This window comes from Mobula birostris, chromosome 8, assembly GCF_030028105.1.
Source record: "Mobula birostris isolate sMobBir1 chromosome 8, sMobBir1.hap1, whole genome shotgun sequence".
Classification (NCBI taxonomy): domain Eukaryota; kingdom Metazoa; phylum Chordata; class Chondrichthyes; order Myliobatiformes; family Myliobatidae; genus Mobula; species Mobula birostris.
Genome location: NC_092377.1, coordinates 95,025,546 through 95,052,413, shown reverse-complemented (window position 1 = coordinate 95,052,413; position 26,868 = coordinate 95,025,546). Strand labels below are relative to the sequence as shown.

Sequence of the window (26,868 nt, the reverse complement as noted above, 5' to 3'; positions counted from 1 at the left end):
AACAGCACATTTGGAAACTGGTGAAATCATCGGACAAAGTCAGCATGGATTTGTGAAAGGAAAATCATGTCTGACGAATCTCATAGAATTTTTTGAGGATTTAGCTAGTAGAGTGGATAGGGGAGAACCAGTGGATGTGGTATATTTGGATTTTCAAGAGGCTTTTGACAAGGTCCCACACAGGAGATTAGTGTGCAAACTTAAAGCACACGGTATTGGGGGTATGGTATTGATGTGGATAGAGAATTGGTTGGCAGACAAGAAGCAAAGAGTGGGAATAAACAGGACTTTTTCAGAATGGCAGGCAGTGACTAGTGGGGTACTGCAAGGCTCAGAGCTGGGACCCCAGTTGTTTACAATATATATTAATGACTTAGAAGAGGGAATTAAATGCAGCACCTCCAAGTTTGCAGATGACACGAAGCTGGGCGGCAGTGTTAGCTGTGAGGAGAATGCTAAGAGGATGCAGGGTGGCTTGGATAGGTTAGGCGAGTGGGCAAATTCATGGCAGATGCAATTTAATGCGGATAAATGTGAGGTTATCCACTTTGGTGGCAAGAACAGAAAAACAGATTATTATCTGAATGGTGGCCAATTAGGAAAAGGGGAGGTGCAACGTGACCTGGGTGTCAATGTACACCAGTCATTGAAAGTGGACATGCAGGTACAGCAGGTGGTGAAAAAGGCAAATGGTATGCTGGCATTCATAGCAAGAGGATTCGAATACAGGAGCAGGGAGGTACTACTGCAGTTGTACAAGGCCTTGGTGAGACCACACCTGGAGTATTGTGTGCAGTTTTGGTCCCCTAATCTGAGGAAAGACATTCTTGCCATAGAGGGTGTACAAAGAAGGTTCACCAGATTGATTCCTGGGATGGCAGGACTTTCATATGATGAAAGACTGGATGGATTAGGCTTATACTCTCTGGAATTTAGAAGATTGAGGGGTGGATCTTATTGAAACGTATAAAATTCTAAAGGGATTGGACAGGCTAGATGTAGGAAGATTGATCCTGATGTTGAGGAAGTCCAGAACGAGGGGTCACAGTTTGAGGATAAAGAGGAAGCCTTTTAGGACCGAGATGAGGAAAAACTTCTTCACACAGGGAGTGGTGAATCTGTGGAATTTTCTGCCACAAGAAACAATTGAGGCCAGTTCATTGGCTATATTTAAGAGAGAGTTAGATATGGCCCTTGTGGCTAAAGGGATCAGCGGGTATGGAGAGAAGGCAGGTACAGGGTTCTGAGTTGGATGATCAGCCATGATCATACTGAATGGCGGTGCAGGCTCGAAGGGCCGAATGGCCTACTCCTGCATCTATTTTCTATGTTTCTATGTATTTATTTATTCAGAGATACACATGGAACTGCCCCTTTCCGGCTCTTCAAGCCACACCGCCCAGCAAACCCCAATTTAACCCTAAACTAATCACAGGACAATTTATGATGACCAACTGAGAAGAATCAAACTAGGTCACAATGAAAAGAACAAATTTAGGAACAGGGTTTCTGCTGAGATTCCATTTTCCCCAGCTTACAGCCTTAGGACAAGATTGGTCATTTAAGGCTAACATGGAAAGTTTTGTTCAGAACTTTTGTTGGAATTTTTTAAAATCTGTAATTGCTCAGTCATTCAGCATGTTTGGCCACATATGAGCATCAAGCGAATCAATGGACATGAGTAAAGAACAACTAAAAGTTAGACATTAACTTACTAAACTATGGAGCAGGCACAAGATGGAACATTTCTTATGTTCCTTTTCTCTACTTGGCTAAAAACAGCACAGTAATTGGAGAAAGTTAACTTAGAAACATCCTTACCCACACAACATTTTTGGCAGCCTTTTGTATCTGGAATTTTTGTAGATACGGCAAATTTCCTACAAAATAAATGTAAGCATTTATACATAAATGTTACTATCAACTTGAAAAATGTCAAATTCTATCACACGACTATCACTCCTCCTTGCAGGAAAGTGCGGATGTAAAGCACTAGGTGCACCTTCAGCATCTCTTCCATCATCCACTATTACAGTTTCAGTGTGTTTAAGAAAATACGGTTGATAATTATGGAATTCTCCATTATTCTTAGTGTTTCCTTCACTGGTGCTGTTTGAATACAAATCAAGCTTAACTTTATTTCATCACTATTTAGCAGTTAATTCAGTTTTAAAATCAGCCACTTCTCTTTCTGATTCTCTCTATTTGATCATTATTTAAGTGTAGGTTTGCTTGTTTTATAAAGGTACACCTTAATCCAGTCTTATCTCCAAACCAGCCTGAAAGGTTACTGCAACAAACCAATACAGATTGAGTATCCCTTATCCAAAATGTTTCGGGCCACAAGTATTTTGGATTTTTTTCTGGAATTTTGAATATACAATGAGATAGCATTAAGATTGGCATAATTTCCGGTTCTAAATTTATATACTACCGGTGAGCAGTATTTGTCTTAGCAGGTCAGGCAGCATCCATGGAAAGGAACAGTCATTGCTTCAGACCAAGACCCTTCGTCAGGACTTCATGGTGCTGCCTGACTTGCCGAGTTCCTCCAGCATTTTGTGTATGATGAGTTTGAGTACAGAGAGGAAATTAAGAACCAGGTGGCATGGCGCGAAGACAATAACCTATCCCTCAACGTCAGCAAGATGAAGGAATTGGTTGTTGACTTCAGAAGGAGTAGGGGAACGCACGACCCAGTTACATTGGTGGCGCGCAAGTGGAACAGGTCAAAAGCTTTAAGTTCCTTGGGGTCAATATCACAAATGACCTGACTTGGTCCAACCAAGCAGAGTCCACTGCCAAGAAGGCCCACCAGTGTCTTTACTTCCTGAGAAAACTAAAGAAATTTGGCCCCCCTAAAACCCTCACTAATTTTTATAGATGCACCGTAGAAAGCATTCTTCTAGGGTGCATCACAACCTGGTATGGAAGTTGTTCTGTCCAAGACTGGAAAAAGCTGCAGAAGATTGTGAACACGGCGCAGCACATCACACAAACCAATCTTCCGTCCTTGGACTCACTTTACACCGCACGCTGTCGGAACAGTGCTGCCAGGATAATCAAGGACATGACCCACCCAGCCAACACAGTTTTCGTCCCTCTTCCCTCCGGGAGAAGGCTCAGGAGCTTGAAGACTCGTACAGCCAGATTTGGGAACAGCTTCTTTCCAACTGTGATAAGACTGCTGAACGGATCCTGACCCAGATCTGGGCCGTACCCTCCAAGTATCCAGACCTGCCTCTCGGTTTTTTTGCACTACCTTACTTTCCATTTTTCTATTTATGATTTATAATTTAAATTTTTAACATTTACTAATTTTTACTATTCTTAATATTTTTAATATTTATAATCCAGGGAGTGGGAAGCGCAGAATCAAATATCACTGTGATGACTGTACATTCCAGTATCAATTGTTTGGCGACAATAAAGTTTAAAGTATGTTGCTTTGGATTTCCAGCATCTGCAGAATTTCTTGTAAGTCAAGTCTTTGTCTTACACTTGTTCATTACATGCACTCACTGTAAAAATTATTATGTACTATTAATTAATTCAATATGTGCAGGGTAACAAAAACAGCACAGCACCCGCGGGAGAATACCTGAATCAGTTGTTCGACAACAACAAACAACAGTAGGCTTTCAGTCTCCACCTACTATGCCATGTTTCGATTAAAAGGTTACAGTTTGTTTTTTTTAAAGTTTTACATAAGGTATAAAAAACAATCAGCATCATTGACTTGCTCTGGTGTTACATTTTCATTATCGGCAGACACTTGAAAAATTTATAGATGCTGCCTGGATTGCTGCATCCACCAGCATTTTTTGTGTGTGTTGCTTCAATTTCCAGCATCTGCAGATTTCCTTGTGTCTGCGACTTGAAAAATTTGTGCCCTTTCCTAAACTTCTGCAACCAGTCTACTGAATACTCACAATTACCCTCAATTTTCAGTTTGTTGTGATAGATCTTTGCTTGTTTCATCATCAGCATACTATTAAGCAGCATATGTTCACTCCAATGCTGATGATAAATGGTCAAGATCTAAAATTTTCATTTATTTATGCAGCATTTTTCTATTCTGTCATTAATTTCTGTTCCTTACATACAGTGGCATACAAAAGTTTGGGCACCCCGGTCAAAATTTCTGTTACTGTGAATAGTTAAGTGAGTAGAAGATGAACTGATCTCTAAAAGTCATAAGTTAAAGGTGAAACATTCTTTTCAACATTTTAAGTAAGATTAGTGTATTATTTTTGTTTTGTACAATTTTAGAGTGGAAAAAAAGGAAAGGAGCACCATGCAAAAGTTTGGGCACCCCAAGAGACTTGAGCTCTCAGATAACTTTTACCAAGGCCTCAGACCTTAATTAGCTTGTTAGGACTATGGCTTGTTCACAGTCATCATTAGGAAAAGCCAGGTGATGCAAATTTCAAAGCTTTATAAATACCCTAATTCCTCAAACCTTGTCCCAACAATCAGCAGCCATTGGCTCCTCTAAGCAGCTGCCTAGCACTCTGAAAATTAAAATAAGTGATGCCCACAAAGTAGGAGAAGGCTATAAGAAGACAGCAAAGCGTTTTCAGGTAACTGTTTCCTCAGATCGTAATGTAATTAAGAAATGGCAGTTAACAGGAACGGTGGAGGTCAAGTTGAGGTCTGGAAGACCAAGAAAACTTTTGAGAGAACTGCTTATAAGATTGCTAGAAAGGCAAATCAGAACCCCCCGTTTGACTGCAAAAGACCTTTAGGAAGATTTAGCAGACTCTGGAGTGGTGGTGCACTGTTCTACTGTGCAGCGACACCTGCACAAATATGACCTTCATGGAAGAGTCATCAGAAGAAAACCTTTCCTGCGTCCTCACCACAAAATTCAGCGTCAGAAGTTTGCAAAGGAACATCTAAACAAGCCTGTTGCATTTTGGAAACAAATCCTGTGGACTGATGAACGTAAAATGGAACTTTTTGGCCGCAATGAGCAAAGGTATGTTTGGAGAAGAAAGGGTGCAGAATTTCATGAAGAGAACCCCTCTCCAACTGTTAAGCACGGAGGTGGATCGATCATGCTTTGGGCTTGTGTTGCAGCCAGTGGCACGGGGAACATTTCACTGGTAGAGGGAAGAATGAATTCAATTAAATACCAGTAAATTCTGGAAGCAAACATCACACCATCTGTAAAAAAAGCTGAAGATGAAAAGAGGATGGCTTCTACAACAGGATAATGATCCCAAACACACCTCAAAATCCACAATGGACTACCTCAAGAGGTGCAAGGTGAAGGTTTTGCCATGGCCCTCACAGTCCCCTGACCTAAACATCATCGAGAATCTGTGGATAGACCTCAAAAGAGCAGTGCATGCAAGACGGCCCAAGAATCTCACTGAACTAGAAGCCTTTTCCAAGGAAGAATGGGCAAAAATCCCCCAAACAAGAATTGAAAGACTCTTAGCTGGCTACAGAAAGCATTTACAAGCTGTGATACTTGCCAAAGGGGGTGTTACTAAGTAATGGCCATGTAGGATGCCCAAACTTTTGCTTCGGGCCCTTTTCCTTTTTTGTTATTTTGAAACTATAAAAGACTGAAGTAAAACAGTAATCTTGCTTAAAATATTAAAGAAATGTGTCATCTTTAACTTTATGCCTTTTGGAAATCAGGTCATCTTTTACTCGCTTAGCTATTCACAGTAACAGAAATTTTGACCAGGGTGCCCAAACTTCTGCAAGCCACAGTAGGTGAAGTCATTTCTCAGAGCTGTCTGCTGCGTAGAGACCTGTGCATTGCCTGGGAACCTTCCCAGCGTCTTGTGGAATTTTCCATTTGTGATGTCATATCAGTGCCCCCCCCCCCCCCCAAAAAATTGAATTTTGGAGGTTTTTGGAGTTTGGAATTTTGGATAATGGGTACTTGACTTATACTTCCCAATGCAAAAAAAAACAATTAACTACAGTAAGAGTCCCCTCTTACCTTGGAAGTATCCTGTCTGGAAGCCTGTAGGCGGGAATGGATACTGGCAATTTTTGCATTTGTCTGGCATATTCAAAAAGACCCAACAAGTTGTGAGAATAAAGTTGTGAAGCTTTTCCTGAAAAGAGAAAAAAAAAAGTACTTGAAGAATTATTGAATGTCATTTACATATTTAATCAGATAACAAGGAGGAAACTCTTTAAAGTTGTATATTTCTTTTTTAATTTCACACTGAAGAATATTCAAATTCAATTCCACAAATTTAATTACATGATGTGGAAAGTAATTCCAGGACTAGCATTTAATTCCAAACCCGAATTACCCTCAAGAAGGTTGAGAGCTGTTTTCTTGAGCTACTGCAAATTGTGTGATAAAGAGATACCCAAATTGCCTTTAGGAATTCCAGGATTTTAACCCAGTAACAATGAAGCAATGTCATTACTTTTGCTGGCTGGGATAGAAGAAAGAACAATAGAATGCAGGAACTATCCCTTCAGCTCGTCTTCACCAACTACATAACTAATCCCATCTGCCTGTACGTGGCCTGTATCCCCCTGATCCCTGCCTTTACACGTGTCTGACCAAATGGCTCTTATATGTTGAAATCAGTCATGCTCCCAATGCAACAGGGAGAATCTTGCAGGAAGTGGTTTTCCCATCCTCCTTGGTGGATTGGGGATATACCTCTACTTTCTTGGTCATTTTCACAGATTCAACATGTTTCACAAACTTCTATAGCTGCACAGTGGACAGTATCCTGTCTAGTTGCATCATGTCCTGGTATGAAAGCACTAATGCCCAAGAACACAATATCACCCAGGTACCTCACAGGTAAAGCCCTCCACACCACTGAGCACATCCTCAAGCAGCAATGCCACAAGAAAGCAGCATCCATCATCAGGAACCCCCACCATCCAGGCCATGCTCTCTTCTTGCTGTTGCCAGCTGGAAGGAGGCCTTAGGTCACACAGCACCAGGTTCAGGAACAGTTCTAATGCCTTCAACCATCAGACTCCCGAGCAAGGTGGATAACTTCACTCACGTCAACACTGAACTGATTCCAAAAGCTATGGACTCACTTTCAAAGGACTATACAACTCATGCTCTCAGTATTATTTATTTACATTTTTGTTTGTTTTTGTAGATTGCCTTCTTTTGCACATGGTTGTTTGTCAGTCTTTGTGTGTAGCTTTTCATTGATTCTACTACATTTATATGTTCTACTGTGAATGCCTGCAACAAACATGCACTTAGGGTAGCAGATGGTGGCATGCACATAATTTGATGATAAATTTACTTTGAAATTTTGAACCTTAGTACAGTTCACCAATGCATTTGTAAATGGTAGCATACCACTCACAGGTGTGCTAGGGATAGAGAAACTTAATGCTTAAAGTAGTAAATTGGTTGCTGATTAAACTTTTATTTAGACTGAGTTTATTTTTGAGGGAGACTTACTTTGCTGACTCTATGTAGGAAGCCTATATCAGACCAGAATTTATAATAAAACAGAAAATGATGAAATGAAGGGAACAGAGACTGATTTGGCCAGATGCCAAAGAGCATGGCTTTGCTCTTCCTATGGTTGACTATAGCTCAGACACTATAGTTTCACATGGTTCAGACACTAACCAATCTGCAGTTAGATCATGGATCTGAACAGCAGAAGATGCTGAAGTCATCCAGGTAGAGGGACTCTTTGATCTGATGGCCCCACTGATTAAGATGATTAAAGATTAACTTTATCTGTCACTTGTACATCGAAACAGTCAGTAAAATGTGTCACTTGCCTCAAAGACCATATAGTCTGAGGACTGTGCTGGGAGCAGCCTGCAAGTGTCACCACATTTCCTGCGCCAAAACAGCATGCCCACAATTAATTAACCTTAACCCTATGTTGTCTTTGGAAGGAAACTAGAGTACTGGAGGAAACCCACATTTCCTAGAGCAGCAAGAATCGAATCTGGTATCGTCAGCCCTCTTATACCCGTTTCCTTCTTGATGAATTTGGCAGAAGGTTCTGTGCATCAAAAAACAAGACAAGGGACAGCAAGCAACCTTGCCCAACTCCAAAATTGTTGGAGGAGGTCTTTATTTTTCACCCATTTATTTGGACTGTGCTACAGATGTTTGCGTAGGACAATTAATTACATCCAATTCCTGATTCCCTCTCCAATACCCATTTTGGAGAGCACATCCATTACGTAGCAACGTTAATCTACTGATGAAACTCCATAACCTGAGAACAGGTTGGGAGTGGACACGTCTAGTCAGGATGAACCAGAAGGCCATTGACAGGATGTCACATGTGTACATAACGGACCTGCAAAAACATAAGAGCACACAGATGCTGGAATTTGAGGCAAAAAGATGCTGGAGGAACTCAGTGGATCAAACACCACCTGCTGTAGTGGTGGTGAAGCAATTGTAAATGCTTTGGGCTGAAACCCTGCTTGACAACACTCCTGCTTCTACCACCATACCCACAGGTTCTCCTTGACCTGCTGAGTTCCTCCAGAAGACTATTGATTCTTCCTCAGATTTGGTTGGGTAAACTTGGCCTTTTCTCCTTGGAGCAACGGAGGGTGAGAGGTGACCTCATAGAGGTGTGCAAGATGACGAGAGGCACTGATCGTGTGGGAAGTCACAGGCTTTTTCCCAGGGCTGAAATGGCTAACACAAGGGGGCATAGTTTTAAGGTGTTTGGAAGTAGGTACCGGGGGGGGGGGGGGGGCGCAGGGGCAGGATGTCACAGGGAAGTTTTTCACACAGTGAGTGGTGGGTGCGTGGAATGCACTGCCAACAAAGGTGGTAGAGACAAATACAATAGGGTCTTTTAAGAGACTCTTAGATAGGTACGTGGAGCTTAGAAAAATAGAGGGCTATACAATAGGGCAATTCTAGGCAGCTTCTAGAGTAGGTTACATGGTCGGCACAACATTGTGGGCCGAAGGACCTGTAATGTGCTGTAGATTTTCTGTTCTATTCCAGAACCTGCAGTCTCTACTGTCTCTTAAATTGTTTATCCTGCCTTGTCATCTGTAAATATACACTCAGTGGCCATTTCATTAGGTATCTCCTGTATCTAACGAAGTGGCCACAGAGTACATCTTCGTGGTCTCCTGCTACTGTAGCCCAGCCACTTCAAGGTTCAACATGTTGTGCATTCAACAGTGGCATGCTCTTGCGCACACCACTGTTGTAATGTATGGTTATTTGAGTTACTCTTGCCTTCCAGTCAACTTGAGGCTATTCTTTTCTGACCTCCCTCATTAACGGGACATTTTTGCCCACAAAACTGCCGCTCATTGGATATTTTTTGTTTCTCGCACCATTCTCTATAAACTCTAGAGACTGTTGTGCATGAAATGGACAATAGACAATAGGTGCAGGAGTAGGCCATTCGGCCCTTCAAGCCAGCACCGTGGCTGATCACCCACAATCAGTATCCAGTTCCTGCCTTATCCCCATAACCTTTGATTCCGCTATCTTTAAGAGCTCTATCCATCTCTTTCTTGAAAGCATTCAGAGACTTGGCCTCCACAGCCTTCTGGGGCAGAGCATTCCACGTATCCACCACTCTCTAGGTGAAAAAGTTTTTCCTCAACTCCGTTCTAAATCCCAGATGATCAGCAGTGTCCGAACTACTCAAACCAACCAGTCTGGCACCATCATTCCCTCAGTTACTTAGATTACATTTCTTCCCCATTCTGATATTTACTCTGAACAAGACTGAACCTCTTGACCATGCCTACATGCTTTTATGTATTGAGTTGCTGCCACGTGATTGGCTAATCACCAAGGTTTACAGGTGTACCTAATAAACTGGCCTCTGAGTGAAGATGTACACACAGCTTGGTCTTTACGTTCTTACACTTCCTCTCCTCATACTTCCCATGAAAATATCATACTTCACACTCTGCTGTATTAAAGTCCATCTCATATATCCACCCTTTCTGATACCCTGGTTTCTTGTGGTCCATTAAGGTTCACTTTGTTACTAAAATTCTACATTTTATATCTTTTGCATATGTTAACATTATATTGTATATCCCATTCCTTATTCCAGTCTAAACAGACATTCAACACAATGTTGTGGCCAAGATACTTTAAAGGCACATGAAATCGTGAGCTAAAAAGCTGCAGTTGTGTAGGTCTGTTCCAGTATCATGAAACAAACAAGATAATTTGCTTGAGATTCAGAATTTTGAAAACTGCTATCAAGAGTTTTTGAAGAGAGGTGCAAAGGAGATAAGGGTTAAAAGAAGGCAGTGGGAACAAAGAGTGAGGGAGAAAAAGTGTTTTGTTGGCTTAAATGACTTGTAGTATAACAAATGGAGTGTGGGAATAAAGACGATACAGTTAAACCACAGCTACACATGTGGATGTTGGAATCGGTCATTGTTAATGTTTTTTTTAATATAAGATAGTAGTTGAATTAATACAAGACAAAAATCATAGTTTTGTTTTTACTGGCACAATTTGTATTTCTAACAAAGCTCGTGTTTTTTCTTTACAAAATATGGTGTTTTGTCCAGACTTACTGGCAAAAATGTGGTATAGTAGTTACATAATGGTATGTCACTCTTCATTTTTCATTGGCCAAGTGTTAACATATTATACACGGGCTGTGACACTGTAATCTTGATTGTTTTTTCTTATTAAAGGATTATAACTTAACTGAATTATAAAGGGGCTAGAGTTTTCAAAGGTGCTGTATTCATCTTCTTTTTGTATTCTTTTCATCTGCTTTGTATCCTTGTTCTTTTGTCTGCTTAGTATCTGTTCCTTTGTTTAAACTTTAACAATAAACAATCGTTGAAGAATAAGTTTCCACTCATTCTTGGACACCTAAAAGAACCTGGGATCGAGAAGTCGCCAAGATCCAACAGGAGAACATGGCTTAAAGGTGAGGAGCTGAGCACTCCCGGTTACAAGGTTTTCAGATGATATAGACAAAAGGACTAAGATGGTGGTGGCAGTATATTTCCTCTGCTATAAGACTCAAAATGATAAGTACAATGAAGAAACAAAGAAACATTGGTGATTACATTGGTGATAGGTCCCCTAAGAGTCAGAGGAAGATTATATAGGCAGACAGATAGTTAAGATGCAAAAATAACAAGCTAGTGATAGTTGGGGATTTCTAACACCAATAGCACAGGAGCACGTGTAGTGGGAGCAGAAGTACCGAAATGTATATGAGAGCTTTCTTATTCAAACCTATTAAGGGAGAGGACAATATTTAGCTTAACTGGGCAGTAAGACAGCAGTCACAATATAGTTAGATTTAGCACTGTTACAGTTAGAGACAAAAATAAACAAGAAGTAAAAATTCCAAACTGGGGCAAGATCAATTTCATATAACTTAGACTGGAAATGACCCCCTGAAGACAAATCAGGGTCAAAACACTTGGAGACATGCAGGGTTCAGAACAATTGTGTGCCTGTATATATAAAAAAAGGAGCTGCCAAGTCCAGAAGATGGCAAGAAAAATACAAAGAGCAAGAAAATCCTGGGTGGAAGTTTCAAAAAGGTACTTGGAGCTCAACATAGACAAAAAGAGTAGCATAGAGCCTGCAAGGGTAATATTAAATAGGGAAAGAAGCTGCATCCAAAAATATTAATACATAAAGTCATTGAAAAACACAATAATTATGTGCAGCAAGGGATTAAGGGGAAGATTTGGGTTCAATTGGAGATCACGAGAGCAGTCCAACTGTGAAGTAATGCAGGATCCCAGGGAAAATGGCAAGGTGGATAGAAAACAAATCTCAAAAGGAGAAAACAAATAGTAATAACTAAAAGGAATCTTCGTGAATCAAGGATTGTGTGGCATTGGGCTCTTTGTGCCTTGCTTTTGTAAACAATTAAATACTGAAGCCACCAAGTTTGTTGACAATATTAAAATCAGCAACGTGGTTGAAGAAGAAAGTTTGAGGCTACAGGAAAATATCAATGAACTAGCTAAAGGGCATAAAAGAAGCAAAAGAACTTGATGAAGGATGGGCAGACGAAGTGGTCAAGGCACCATACAGATACTTGCTTTTAGCAGAAACATTGAACACATGGTGGGGAGGTCACGCTAAGAATGTGGTCAACATTTGGTTTGCACAGTTTGGTTACCAAAAAGGGAGAAGGTATGGAGGAGAGCTATAAGGAGGTTCTTAACAAGGTTGCAGAATTATAATGGAAAGGGCATTGCTAATATGAGATTTTTTTCTTTGAAAAAAAAGAGACCAATTAGTACAAGAGATCACTATACTGTGCTTCCATTTCCCCGTCTATCCAGAAACTTATTCTTACCTGACCTCATTAAAACACAGAATCGTACAACACTGGAGGTTATTCAGACCATCCTGTCTGGATTTATTTCCTAGCTCTTGATCGACACCAACACAGCTTGTGATTTCAAGTGCTCAACCATAATTTAAATGTGATGAGAATTTCTACATCAAGCAACTTTTTGATTCAAGATTTAAAGTACTTTTTATTATCGAAGTCTGTATGGAGAATACAACCCTGAGATTCGTCTTCCCACAGCTAGCCACAAAACAAAGAAATCATGGAGCCCATTCAAAGAGAAAACACCGAAACCCCAATGTGCAAAAAAAGAACAAATCACGCAAATGGCCAAAAGAGAGTGAACAACACAGAATATAAAAATCAAACCACAAAAGTAATCGCAACAATTCAGAGATGTTCAGTTCACCTCAGTTCAATCTAGTGTTGTGTCGTTCATTGAGTGCAGGCCGCACAGCCAGTCTACTCCGATCAAAATTGCACAAAGTAGCAACACAAAGAAAGGAGCAACCACAAACACATAATATGAACTACAGAGTTCAATCCACAAACCATGTCAATTAAACCTTGCCCAAGGCTCAAGATTCCGGCACCATCGAGCAAAAGGGAGGGAGAGAGAGACCTTCCTCCGGGAGCAGCAAGCAAGAGTGAGACCAGTTAAAAGCAGCCAGATGGAGCTGAACACCCACTTGTCTTCCGCTCTGTCCTCAATGATTTCAATCTTCCTCAATGCTTTAATCATTGAGAAATGGAGTCAATCATAGACTCATGTCCCATCTCCAGGCTGCACACTTCGTTCAAAACCTCACCTTAATCCCTCAGAGACATTCTTTTACTCCTTTTACTGATTTGTGCCACGAGTTCACCGACCTTGTTTCAAATGCCATGGGCATTCAGATAAAGTCACTTGCACTCAATGTCCTGTTAGAATCTAGAAACCTTCATATCCTTTGCTGTGATCCACCCTTACTCCTCTCCTTTCCAACTTTTGCTTTGGTCTTTGCACTGCTTCCCTCTTGTCTTGTCGCATGGATTTCCATCCTCTTGCCACATTAGCTGACCCCCTTCCCAATAGCAATAGGCCTCCCTACTACCTGGAATAAGACCATACCAAGCCATTGAGGATAACGTGAAGCTGCTGCTGTAGGACAACTCATCTAACATACAGACTAGCTCCAGGTGTTAGCGAGGAGGACTCCGCAGGATCAACTAGGCTGGGAATAACTTCACTCTATAACCATTACATCCAGCTTTAATGATTGGTCCAAATGAATGGATTGCTCAGCCATTCCAGAAACAGTTAAGGGTCACAGCATTGCAAGACTGGAGTCACATATAGCCAGACTCTCTATATATGGCACATTATCAGCCCTGAAGTAGATTAGCAAACCATAAACACACAAGAGATTCTGCAGATGCTAGAAATCCAGAGCAATGTGCACAAACTGCTGGAGAAACTTAGCAGGTTAGGCATCTTTTGTGGAGAGGAATAAACAGATGACGTTTTGGGCCAAGACCCTTCATCAAGCCTGGAAAGGGAAGGGGAAAGAAGCCAACATTGGGTGGGTGGAAGAAAAGGAGTACAAGCTAGAAGGTGATAACTGAAGTCAGGTGAGGGGAAAGGTGGGTAGGTGGGTGGGAGATGGGAGATGAAATGAGAAGGTGAAAGATGATGGGTGGAAAGGTAAAGAGCAAAAGGAATCAGACAGCAGAGGAGAGTGGACCAAGGGAGAAAGGGAAGGAGGAGGGGCACCAGAGGGAGGTGAAGAGAAGGGGAGAAGAGGGGAGCTAGAATAAGGAATGGAAAAAAACGTGAGGGGAAGGGAGGAGAAATTACCAGAAGTTAGAGAAATCATGTTCATGCTGTCAGGTTGGAGGCTACTCAGGCAGAATATGAGGTGTTGCTCCTCCAACCTGAGAACAGCCTCATCATGGCAGCAGAGGAGGCCATGGACTGACATGTCAGAATGGGAATGGGGAATAGAATTAAAATGGTTGGTCACTGGGAAATCCTGCCTGTAATGATGGAGTGAAGGTGCTCAACAAATCTATGTTGTGTCTCACTGATGTACAGGCTGCTGCACTGGGAGCAAAGTAGATTTTTTTTTAATCTAGTAGTTTCCAAGTCACAAATACTAAATAATTAAAATTCCAATTAACAGGATTTAAGTTCCCTGGCTGCCATGGAGGGTGTGTGGGTGGTGAGATATAAATCTCAGTTGATAATTTGGATATTACTATTAAGATCAAATCTTAGTTTCTATCTAAGAGACGTTTAGATAGGCACATGAATGTGAGGGAAATGGAAGAATATGGACACTGTGTAGGCAGAAGGGATTAGTTTAGTTGGTCATTTGATTACTAATTCAATTGGTTCAGCACAACACTGTGGGCCGAAAGGCCTGTTCCTGTGTTATACTGTTCTGTGTTCTACTACCGTACTGTTTCGTACCATGTTGCCGGTGGTACAGCCACCCGAGGACGGCATCAGAGGCGGTGTGCAGTCCAACAAATGGTGCAAGTGATTTTCTTGGATGTTTTTCTTGCAATCACAAGACCCTGTTGGGCATTGGTAATGTAGAATATTGCAAGCCTGGTTCACTGGTGAGACCGATGGCGGGGGAGCTATGTAGCCTCAGTTGTTGCATGGACTTGGCCCTCATGCTGCTGAGCCCTCTGTTGCAGCCACCCAGGGGAGGAAACGCCAGTGGTGATGTGGCGCGGCTGGTCCCTTCCATTGGTGCTGCCTCCAGTGTTTGCTTGGTGGAAGACAAGCTGGATTGCATTCATCTGCAGCGACACTCCTGCATGAAGAACTTGCTGCGTACTTGTTCTTGCACAAGAGTGGCTCCAGAACAACAACCTTCTACAGGCCATGACACTCAGGTGTGTGTGTATTTTTGTGTCACTGTATGTTTACTGCTATCTTATATGTGCTAAATATGCCTTGTACTCGTATGCAACTGTGTCTTGTGCCTTGGCCCCGGGGGAACACTTTTTGGCTGTATTTACGTGTATGGTTGAATGACAATTAAACTTAAACTTAAACTTGAAATTGAACTTGAGCTGTATGTTCTACCACCACCGACAAGCAACTACTTGCTTACACTACGCAATTAAACATGGCTTCTGGCTCCAACAAGTTCTCATGCACAAAGCATGAAAGTGCTTTAAAAACACATATATTCAATTTAAAACTGAAATGACGTATTTGAAATTAGTGGCAAAAGAGTGCTAAGTTCTCAGAATCAGGTGCCTTCCTTGCTCTGACCACACAGAATGTGGTGACTTTGTGGACCACAGAATAAACTTACCCCCTATCAGGTAGGCCACCAGTACCTTAGGACGATTTAACATAAAATCTCCTCTGTCATTTGTTTAATCAAATGCCTGTTAATCATCTATGACTGTATGCCCAGCTTCCCTTAACTCCTAATGCCTTTTCATGTCAATATGCTCTTATTTTGACATATAGATATAGTAAAAACACAATTGGTTTGTGTACCATCTCAGATGGACTGGAACCACATGCGATACAAAAGCATCAGAAAAGAGTACAAGAGTAAAACAATGTAAATAAACATTTCAAAAATTTACACAACTACCCCTAACTTCACAAAGTCACCTCAGTCAACATCATAAAGTCATAAAAGGATAGAGCACAGAAACAGACCAACACTGAGACCTTACAGCCCATTTACATTCATCTCATTCTCCTTATTATCCAATCAACCCTCCAGATTCTATCATGGACCAACATGCTACGGGCAATTGACAACAGCCAATTAAACTACCACTCGTAGAAGGAAATTGAAGCACCTGGATGAAACCCACACAGTCAAAGGCAGAACATGCAAACTCCCCAGAGACAGAAATGAAGGTCGGGGGGTTGGGGGCAGAGGTCATACCAGGTACTCATCACTGCTACGCTCTCAGCAAAGCACCAAACCCGATGTGCATGACTCACCTTGGTCCCAAGTCTATGAATGCATTCCAATCAAGGCATTAGTACGTCTTTGTTGCATTATTTGTTACTTTAGGCTTTTTGCAAATACTAATATATCCACCAAAAAACAACGGTAACCTGTGACCTCCAAGCGTGTTCAAGCTATTCCAAGTTAGCTCCATCATAAACAAAAGAATGAGGAAATGGGATCAATCAGCCAGAAAGGCTCCATCTTTAAGATTAATCCTCCCACTGCATTTCATTGGTTATCTCAAACTATGTCGTGTTTAAATTTAGAAAAAATTGTAAGTGTCATTTAAGATCCTTCTATTAAATTTGAAGAGACTTGGAGGCCATTTATTCAACACTTCCATACGATGTAATTTGACCTTTTCCAAATCTATTCTATTACTTTCAAATATATGGAGAGAGGAGCGGAATTAATGACACTAATGGTCCTATTTGAAGTAACACAACAGCCCATGTCTTTTTCTTTTCTTTAATACTATGTTATGTTTAACATTTTGATATTAATAAAAAGATTGGAAAAGGAAAAGAAGGCTGGTAGCAGGGACCCATTCACCAAAGTGAGTGCCAGCAGTTACTGCAAGACAACTAAGTTTATGGGACTGTTGCAGCAGTTACTGTGGCAAATGTTGACAGGACTTGAGTCAATATGGCCCCTGGTACATAGACATCGAGGCAGAGGAGTTCCAAGGCCCGTCCAACTAACCTGGGTGCCAGGGTGTATCACTCTAAGTGCCGAGCCGGTTTTGAGAGGTCGAGAATGGTTTCTTTGGTAGCGAAATCTAGGCCCAAAGCCAATCACTGGGTGACATGTTCTAGGCCCAGAGTGATTAACCGCAGCGGGGCCCCGAGTTCTAATGCGAAGCACGATGCGCTATTTGGACAATTTAAATGCCAGCCCAGATAGACTGGGAAGGCAGGGTGCCTAGATTCAGGCGAGGTTTGATCGCTCTGGATGCCAAGCCAATTTGGAGAGGTCGAGAACACCTTCTTCAGCAGCAAAATCTAGGCCCGATGCGATTCGCCGTAGTGGAGCCTGGGTCCTAATGCGAGGTACAATCCACTGTTCAGACGATTTAAGCGCTGGCCCAGATAGTCTGGGAACTCCTCTCTCCGCTATGCCAAGGCTGTGAGACTGCTCCCCAGCTGCTCTGCTTCATGTTTACAAACTTTGCGACCATTTGTCCCACTAATAAGATGACTTGAATTCTGAGGCTTTGGACCTACTCTGGGCAGCTGTGGGAATTAGGATCTAAGGACTCAATCTGATTCAGAATGCTGTTGTTGTGCTTGCTCCTACTGTTGGCATGATTTGTTTTATGTTTTTTCCCTCTTCCTCTACGCATTAGGGTTTTTAAAAAAATTGGGTCATTTGTGACTGCCTGTAAGCAAACTAATCAAGGTTTGATAAAAAAAAAAGTTTGAATCTTTGGATCTTTGAAATGCTGATTTCCTCTCCCAATGAATATTACAAAGCATGCAAGAACTTGAACCTGTCTACCTGCTTCAAACTAGGTGTACATTCTGATGAAATACTGGGTCAGGATGGACAGTGCTGAATCAGGCAGCATCCTGGGAGAGACTCTTCATGGGTGCTGCCTGGCTTAATGAGTATTTCTAGCATTCTCGATTTCAAGATGTATAAAGATTGTAAAGATGTACAAGTATCACCTTTCTCTCTGCGTGTCACAGCAGGTCCATCAGGAGGAAAAAATGTCAATTGATGTTAGATTCATATTGGCTGCAGCTGATTAGGTTTAATTTCAAGTAGACTTCTGATCCTAACTTGTTGGAATTATGCGCCCCCTAGTGTGTGCCATTAATTGCAGCTGCTCCCACACAACAAAGAAACAAGTACTGTACCTGTCCCTACATGGTGGCGAGGCACTTTGGGTTAATTAGATTGACAAGGCAGTAGAAGAATATGTTAATAAGGCATGGCAAAGGGAGGCAGAACAAGAATTCTGTTAATACAATAAAAGCTCTTTTTTTTGTATATGAATAGATAATAGACAGACAAGTAGACTGGCTTTCTCCATCAAGGAACATGCCTCTAGTACTAATGGAAGTGTTAAAGCCAGGAGAGCAAGTCTAAGTGGTAAAATGTGACAGTTCATGTCTTTGTCCCTAGTATATCACAGCCTTTCCCCATCACCAAAATAAATTATCCATACATATAGGACTACAGTGTTTTTAACAATTAGCACTGCCACAGAGAGGACAGGTGAAGCTTGCTGAGTAATACTGTGCTCAGAGTGTGGGTGTCATCGGGAAAGCAACGACTTTACTGTCTACCTTTAAAAGGCAAAATCAGAATCAGGTTTATTATCACTGACATACGTTGTCAAATTTGTTGTTTTGTGGCAGCAGTACAGTGCAATATATAAATTATACAATAAATAAGAAATATGTACATTTTAAAAATTACATAAGCAGTGCAAAGATAGTGAGATAGTGTTCACGGGTTTGGTCATTGTCCGATCATAAATCCGATGGTGGAGGGGAAGAAGTTGTTCCTAAAATGTTGAGTGTGTGCCTTCAGACTCCTGTACTTCCTCCCGGATGAGAAGAGGGCATGTCCTGGGTAGTGAGGGACTTTAATGATGGATGCTGCCTTTTTGAAACATCATCTTTTGAAGATGTCCTTGATGGTGGGGACAGTCTCAATAGTAAAGGAAAGCACAGGCGTACTTCCATGGTTCATTCAGCAAGAGTGCACAATGAGATAACCGAGTCTGCTCTGACATTTCATCATGGCTGACACATTTCCCTCTCAGCCCCAATCTCCTGCCTTCAGCTCGTATCCCATCATGCCCTGAGTAATCAGGAATCTATCAACCTCTAGCTTAAATATACCCAATGACTCAGCCTCCACAGCTGCCTGTAGCGAAGGATTCCACTAAATCACTACTCTCTGGTTAAATGGGTGGCCCTCTATTCTGAGGCTGAGACGCCTACACCACAGGAAACAGCCTCTTCACAATCACTCTGTCGAGGCCTTTCAACATTTGATAGGTTTCAATGCGATTCCCCCTTCCCCCATTGTTCTCAATTCCATCGAGTACAGGCCAAGAGCCATCAAATGCTCCTCAAACTCGCCTTTCATGAATCATTCTTGTGAACTTCCTTTGAACTCTCTCCAATGTCAGTATGTCCTTTCTTAGATAAGGGCCCAAAATTGCTCACAACACTCCATGTGAGGCATCACTAGTGTCTTATAAAGCCTCAACATTACATCCTTGCTTTTATATTCTAGACTTTTCAAAATGAATGCTAACATTGCAATTGCCTTCCTCACCATCAACTCAAAGCTGCAAATTAACTTTTAGGTAATCCTGCATGAGGGCCCCCAAATCCCTTTGCAGCTCACATTTTCGAATTCTCTCTCCATTTACAAAATAGTCTACGTTTTTATTCCTTCTACCAAAGTGCATGACTGTGCACTTCCTGACACTGTATTTCACCCACCACTTCTTTGCCCATTCTCCTAATCTGTCTAAGTCCTTCTGTAGCCTCACTGCCTCCTCAACTACCTGCCCCTCCACCCACCTTCATATCGCCCACAAACTTGGCCACAAGGCCATCAATTCTGTCATCCAAATCATTGACATATAATATAAAAAGCGGTACCAACACAGAACCTTGTGGAACACCACTAGTCACTGGCAGCTAACCAGAAAAGACTCCCTTTACTCCCACTCTGCCTCCTTCCAAACAACCAATACTCTATCCATGCTAGTATCTTCCCTATAATACCATAGACTCTTAACTTATTAAGCAGCTTCATGTGTGACACCTTATCAAAGGTCTTCTGAAAATCCAAGTACACAACATCCACCGATTCTGCTTTGTCTATCCTGCTTGTTATTTCTTCAAAGGATTCCAACAGGTTTGTCAGGCAAGGTTTTCCCTTAAGGAAATCATGCTGATTTTGTCCTATTTTATCATGTGCCTCCAACATCTTCCCAACCACTGAGGTCAGACTAACTGGCCTGTAATTTCCTTTCTTCTGTCTCTCTCCCTATTTGAAGAGTGGAGTAATATTTGCAATTTTCCAGTCCTCCAGTAGATAACCTAAGGGCAGATAATTTAAGGGAATGTATTTTGTTGGAAACTGAAACAAAGGAGGATCAAACTAGACGAGCCCCATCAACTCTTTATCATGACAAACATATTGGAGGTCACCAAGAGAGTTCTATTGGCAACATACAGTGGTGTAGAAAGCTTGTGAACCCTGTAGAATTTTCTCTCTTTCTGCATATATAAATATATAAACCTGAAATGTGATCAGATCTTCAGGCAAGTCCTAAAACTAAATAAAGACACAAAACAAAACACAAGCAAAACATTATACTTGTTCATTAACTTATTGAGAAAAATTATCTAATATTACATATATTTGGAAAAAGCATCTGAACCTTTGCTTTCAGTGACTGGTGTGCCCCTCTTGTACAGCAATAACTTCAACCAAACATTTCTGGTATCCTGCACATCAGCTTGGATTAATTTGAGGCCATTCCTCCTTATAAAACTGCTTCAACTCTGGGAGGTTGATGGGCTTCCTTGCATGAGCTGCTTGCTTCAGGTCCTTCCACAACATTTCTATATGGTTAAGGTCAGGACTTTGACTCAGCCATTCCAAAACACAAATTTTCTTCTTTTTTAAACCATTCTGCTGTTGATTTACTCTTGTCTTCCAGATCATTGTTTTGTTGCATTATCCAACTTCTATTAAGCTTCAGGTGACAGAGAGCTACACTGACACTCTATTGTAAAATGTCTTAACACAATTTTGAATTCATTGTTCCCTCAATGATTACAAGCTGTCCAGGCCCTGAGGCAGCAAAGCAGGCCCAAACCATGATGCTCCTTTCACCATAATTCACAGTCGGGATGAGGTTTTGGTGTTGGTGTGCAGAGCTCTTTTTTCTCTAAGCATTTCTGCCAAAAAGTTGAACTTTTGTGCCACCTGTCCACAGAACACTGTCCCAAAAGCGTTATAGGACACCCAGGCGGTCTTTTGCAAACTTGAGACATGCAGCAACATTTTTTTTTGGAGAGCAGTGGTATCCACCATGGTGTCCTTCCATGAACACCACTTTTGTTCATTTTTCTTCTTATAATGGACAAATGAATAGACATTTCTACAGTTCTTTTGCTGCTACCCTTGGGTTCCTTTTCACCTCCTTCAGCATTGCATGTTGTGCTCTTGGTGTGATCTTTGCAGGATGCCCACTCCTAGGGAGAGTAGCAACAGTACTGAGTTTCCTCCATTTGTAGACAATCCCTCTTACTGTGGGCTGATGGACACCCAGGTCTTAGAAAATGCTTTTGTAGCCTTTTCCAGCTTCATGAATCTCAACAATTTTTCTACTAAGGTTCTCTGAAAATCATTTTGATCAAGGCATGGTGCACATAAACAGGTCCTTCTTGAGAAGAGCAGGCTCTGTCAGTAACCTGACTTGGTGTGTCTTTTTTTTTTAAATACAGCAAGGCATTTCTTCAACCCATACCTCCAATCTCATCTCATTGATTGGAACACCTGACTCCAAATAGCTTTTGTAGAAGGTATTACCCCAGAGGTTCATATACTTTTTCCAACAAATACATGTAATATTGGATAATTTTTCTCAATAAATAAAAGAAAAAGTATAATGCTTTTTGTGTTATTTATTTAATTAATTTATTTATTTAATTAGGTTCTCTTATTTAGGACCTGCATGAAGATCCGATCACATATTTATGCAGAAATAGAGAAAATTCTACAGGGCTCACAAACTTTCTAGCACCACTGTAAACCTCTGCAAGTAGCCTTAAAGCAAGAGTACCTCAACCAAACTGGTACAAACAAGCCATCTGCAGATATGAAATGCTGAAAATCTGACATAATGACAGAAAACGTTTCAGTCAAGTAGTAGCTCAGGCAGCATCTACTCAGTAAGTGTTCCTTTTACATTTTGAAGTAAAAAAGGAACTTCCAGAAATTGAAAATAGCATTTGCAAAAACTATTTGAAAATAGCATTTGCAAAAACTATTTGAAAAAGTCCCTAAGAACAGTTTAAAAAGATTAAAACATTCCATTTGAAAAAGTTCAACTTACCAGATATCGATAATAATGAATTGTTCATCACGTACAACCATGTGCACCTTCTCTGTACAAGCTAGAATGAAAATACAAGCTCTTTGAAATAACAGATTACATAACTTAGAGATTAAAATGAGTAAAATATGCTTCCTTATAACTCCACCATGCATAATCCCAAGGAGGAGGCTAGCAACTCTATCCCGTAAAAGCCTAGAGCTACAGAAACTCCCTGGGAGAGAAAGGATCTGCATGTCAGCAGGTTATGCCCCAGTAGAGGTGATGGGTTTAAGAAGAAGATACTTCATTCCGCCACCACTTCACACAGTAAAAAAAAAACACCAATTCCTTTCTCAACTTTATTGTAGTAAACAAATTGAATGCCTAAGTAATTTAATTTGAAGACAAATTGTTTACCTGTTCCATTGATGTCTCATGCAATTCATTGAGGTTTAAAGTGTAAATGCCTTCTTCAGCACCAAATATTAGATACTGATCTGCAAATAGAAAAAAATAAATGCATAGATGTAGAAAACAAAAGAAAGAATTGCACTCTTTATTTCTGAAAATGGTAAGTACCTCTTGTATCTGGATTAATCCATGATGTTGCACAGTGGATTTTCAGAGGGCAGCCATTAAAAACCTTGGAGAAACATGCACCCATCTGAAAAAGATTATTCTCATTTTATTTAAAATGTCTTACAAAATCCATTTACAGTAATGTTTTATTTGCAAATACATTAGGATACTACACCAGACATTTTCTTTCATAACTGTATTGTGATTGTTTGGCTCCTACACAACTTGGTAATTAATTCACTTCTCCAAGGAATACTTCACAGTATTTGCTCTCTTCCCCTGCCATTATCATTCTAAGCATTCCACAAGTAAACAAAAAGATAGGTAATGCATAACTTCCTGAAACAGCAATCACAATGTTTTAATTTCGCAATTAGTAAGCCCTGGAAAAGGTACAGGAAAAAAATGTTTAAACTGCAGCCACAGCAAAATTCCATCACTATTAGTATTTAATTCTCATCCACCATGCTACGTCCATGTATTATGTCATGTTATTTGTTAAATAAACCAATTCTGTATTTCGATTCCTCTAGCACCTAATTCCAACTTTTACCTTGTTCTGCAAACTTATTTCTTTATGTGGTATTACTACCTAAAAAAATCAGAACAAAATAATATGAACTATATTCCAGGCTTGTAGAGTGAATTTCAATTACAATTTATTTTATTTATAAATGCCATGCATTTTGATAATGCCAGTACTCTTCAAATGAGTGTGGTCTTGGAGTGAGGCTGCCACCATATGCCACTCCATTATCATCTCATATAATCAGAATCCAATTAGTTATCACTTATGACATGTGACATAAAATTTGTTGTTTTGTAGCAGCACAGTGTAATGCATTTTATATATATGTACAGTGCTGTGGAAAAGTCTTGGGCACCCTAGATTTTTTAATATAAATTTTATTTTAGATGTTTTTTTTTGTCTTCAGTATTAGTGTGTCAATAGAAAACTGCAAATTCTAGATTTCCAAATACTTATTTTCCAAAAAATTAAATCATACAGAAATTTTTTTGTATTTCATTAAAGTAACATATTAAGTAATGCACCACTTTTCAAATAAAAACTTGATTACTTTGTAGTTTTATAGCCCAGTGCATGATTAAACAAAGATACAAAAAGGATGCTAATGATCAATGACATAGTGAGTTGAATGAACTAAACAGATTAACTGAAACAGAAATGGGTGTAGAATGAGGGGCGACCTCATTGAAACCTATCGAATCGTGAAAGACCTTTGATAGAATGGATGTGGAGAGGATGTTTCCTATGGTGGGATAGTCTAAAACCAGAGGACACAATCTCAGAAGAGGAATGTCCCTTTAGGATAGAAATGAACAGGAATTTCTTTAGCCAGAGAGTAACTCTGTTGAATTCTTTGCCACAGGGATCTGTGGGGACCAGGTCTTTATGTAATTTTAAGGTAGAGGTTGATAGATTCTTGATTGGTCAGGGCATGAAGAGATACGGGGAGAAGGCAGGAGATTGGGGCTGAGAGAAAAATTGTATCAGGCATGATGAAATGACAGAGCAGACTTGATGGGCCAAATGGCCTAATTCTGCTCCTATATCTTATGGTCTTATAAATCAAACTGGGTGAAAGACAACCAAACTGAAGGTGAGGGTGTGGAAGATGTGACAGTTTAACCTTCAAATCATCAATTCTTACACCTTGGCAAGAGTGAGCATAGGAACAAGACACCAGGTGGTCATCCTGCTTCAACAAGGTCTCTCCCAAGCAGAAATTTCGTGGCAGACAGGAGTTTCAAGATGTGCTATACAAGTTCTTCTGAAGAAACACAAAGAAACTGGCAAGGTTGAGAACCAGAAATGCAGTGATCAGCCACAGAAACTGAGTGCAGCAATCGAGAGGGACGTCAAACTCACATCTGTTCTAAATCAAAAATAGTCCAACACTGCTCTAAGCTCTGAACTAACAGAAACCACTGGAAGCCATGTACACCTCTCTACAGTCTGGGGAATTCTTGTCAGAACTGGTTTTCATGGAAGAATTGCTGATAAAAATCCTTTCATCCGAAGTGGAAATAAAGCCTAGAGATTCACCTACGCACAAAAACACAAAGTCTGGGGGGCTGAACAATGGTAGCCAGTACTTTGGACTGACAAGTCAAATTTTGAAATTTCTGGCTCAAGTAGGAGGCCAGTTGTTGACAGAAGACCTGGAGAGCACTACATGGATGAGAGTCTGTAGCCAACAAAGAAGCATGGCAGAGGTCCCCTGCAGGTTGGTGCTGCATTTCTGCAAATTGAGTTGGTGATCTAGTCAAGATTAGTGGAATCCTCAATGCCATGCAGATTCTCATCCATCATGCAATACCATCAGGGAGGAGTCTGATCGGTTTCAACTTCATTCTGCAGCAGGACAATGACTCTAAACACATGGACAAGGTCATAAAGAACTATCTTTAGTGGAAAAAACAAGGAGTTCTGCAACAGATGGTATGTCCCCCACCGATCTCAACATCACTGAGGCTGTTTGGGATTACCTGGAGACACAGAAGCAGCAAGCGAGGAAGCCAAAGTCTGCAGAAGAACTGTGGCAAGTTTTCCAAGGTGCTTGGAACAACCTACCAGCTGATTTTTTTGATATTTAGAAACTTCTCTTCTCATTATTTTTGAAAAAATCTTCAATTTACAGAATTTTTTTTTACATGTGCCTAAAACCTTTTCACAGTACTGTGTATACGTATGTATATGTGTATGTGTACGTGTGCGTGTGTGTATACACACACACACCTGTATACCGTAAACTAAATTAGAGCAAGAAAAGGCAAAATCACTGAGGAGGTATTCATGGGTTCATTGTCCATTCAGAAATCTGACAATGGAAGGGAAGAAGCTGTTCCTAAAACATTGAAGGTGACTCTTCAGACTACTGTACCTCCTCCTTGGTGGTAGTAATGAGGAGAGGGCATGTTCTGTGTGGTGGGCATCCTTAATGATGGATGTCCTCAGTGCTGCCCATTATGGAGCAAAAATTCTTAAAAATTAAACAAATAATGCAATAAGAGGGTACAATGAGATAGTGCTCATGGACCATTCAGAAATTTAATGACAGAGCGGAAGAAGCTGCTTCTAAGTCATTGAGTATGTCTCTTCTTCTAATATCTACCAAGGAAATTTTCAAGGACTTCTAGTTTCCATTCTAATTATTTTATTTGTGCTATAGAAACACATATTTCTTATGTACATAAATGGCATTACTAAATTCAGTACTGAAATGAATTCACAGTCCTTGTTGCAAGCGAATTCCAATGCCCTCAAAGCAAAATAACTGCTTAATATCTCCCTTGGGCTCTAAGAATGGATGGAACTCATTTTAATCTGATTCAGAAAAAAATTACAACTATTACCTTCTCACTTCAGGTCTAAGCCGCATCTTCTGTAGACTTTTATTTTTAAATTAGACATGGAGCCTAAAGAAGCTGTTTCCCATTTGTAATATTTTGAACAATTTCATGACATCTCATTGACTTTAAAAGAATTAATTTTATAAGTAAAAGCTCAAGATAATTGAAGTAAAAAATAATGCGCAATGTGTTGAAGCTGTACAAATCTGAGCAGTGAAACAAATATGTCAATTTGCAAATGACTCATGTGCCTGTGAAAGAGTTTTGCTTTAACTCGAGAGCTGCAGTGCCAATCGTGGTAGAGCATGGCTGAGGAGAAGTATAATCAGCATCATACTTGAATGAGTTCAATGCTCCAGGAATTCAACTCAACCTGCTTTTCCCCACAGCCTCTGATCGGACTGCCCCCTCCTACAATGAAATCTGTACTAGCCAAAGTAAATTTATCAAAGTACGTATATGTTACTGTATACAACCCTGAGTTTTATTTTCTTGTGGGCATACTAGATAAATCTATAATAGAATAATAGCCATATTAGAATCAATGAAAGACTGCACCAACTTGGGCATTCAAGCAGCGTGCAAACCACAA

The 26,868-nt window shown here is 40.5% G+C and overlaps 1 protein-coding gene across 5 annotated transcripts in view; it reads right to left on the bottom strand.

Moving 5' to 3' along the window:
• The window catches only part of map4k3a (mitogen-activated protein kinase kinase kinase kinase 3a), a 265,585-nt gene that overhangs the window by 17,501 nt on the left and 221,216 nt on the right, over positions 1-26,868 (bottom strand). For all 5 annotated transcript variants that reach the window (XM_072265706.1, XM_072265707.1, XM_072265708.1 and 2 more), the window contains 5 exons: positions 22,902-22,986; positions 22,740-22,819; positions 22,341-22,401; positions 5,963-6,080; positions 1,822-1,880 (listed from right to left, as the gene is read on the bottom strand). In XM_072265706.1, the coding sequence (XP_072121807.1) occupies positions 1,822-1,880; positions 5,963-6,080; positions 22,341-22,401; positions 22,740-22,819; positions 22,902-22,986 (403 nt within the window). The remainder of the gene's footprint in view (positions 1-1,821; positions 1,881-5,962; positions 6,081-22,340; positions 22,402-22,739; positions 22,820-22,901; positions 22,987-26,868) is intronic.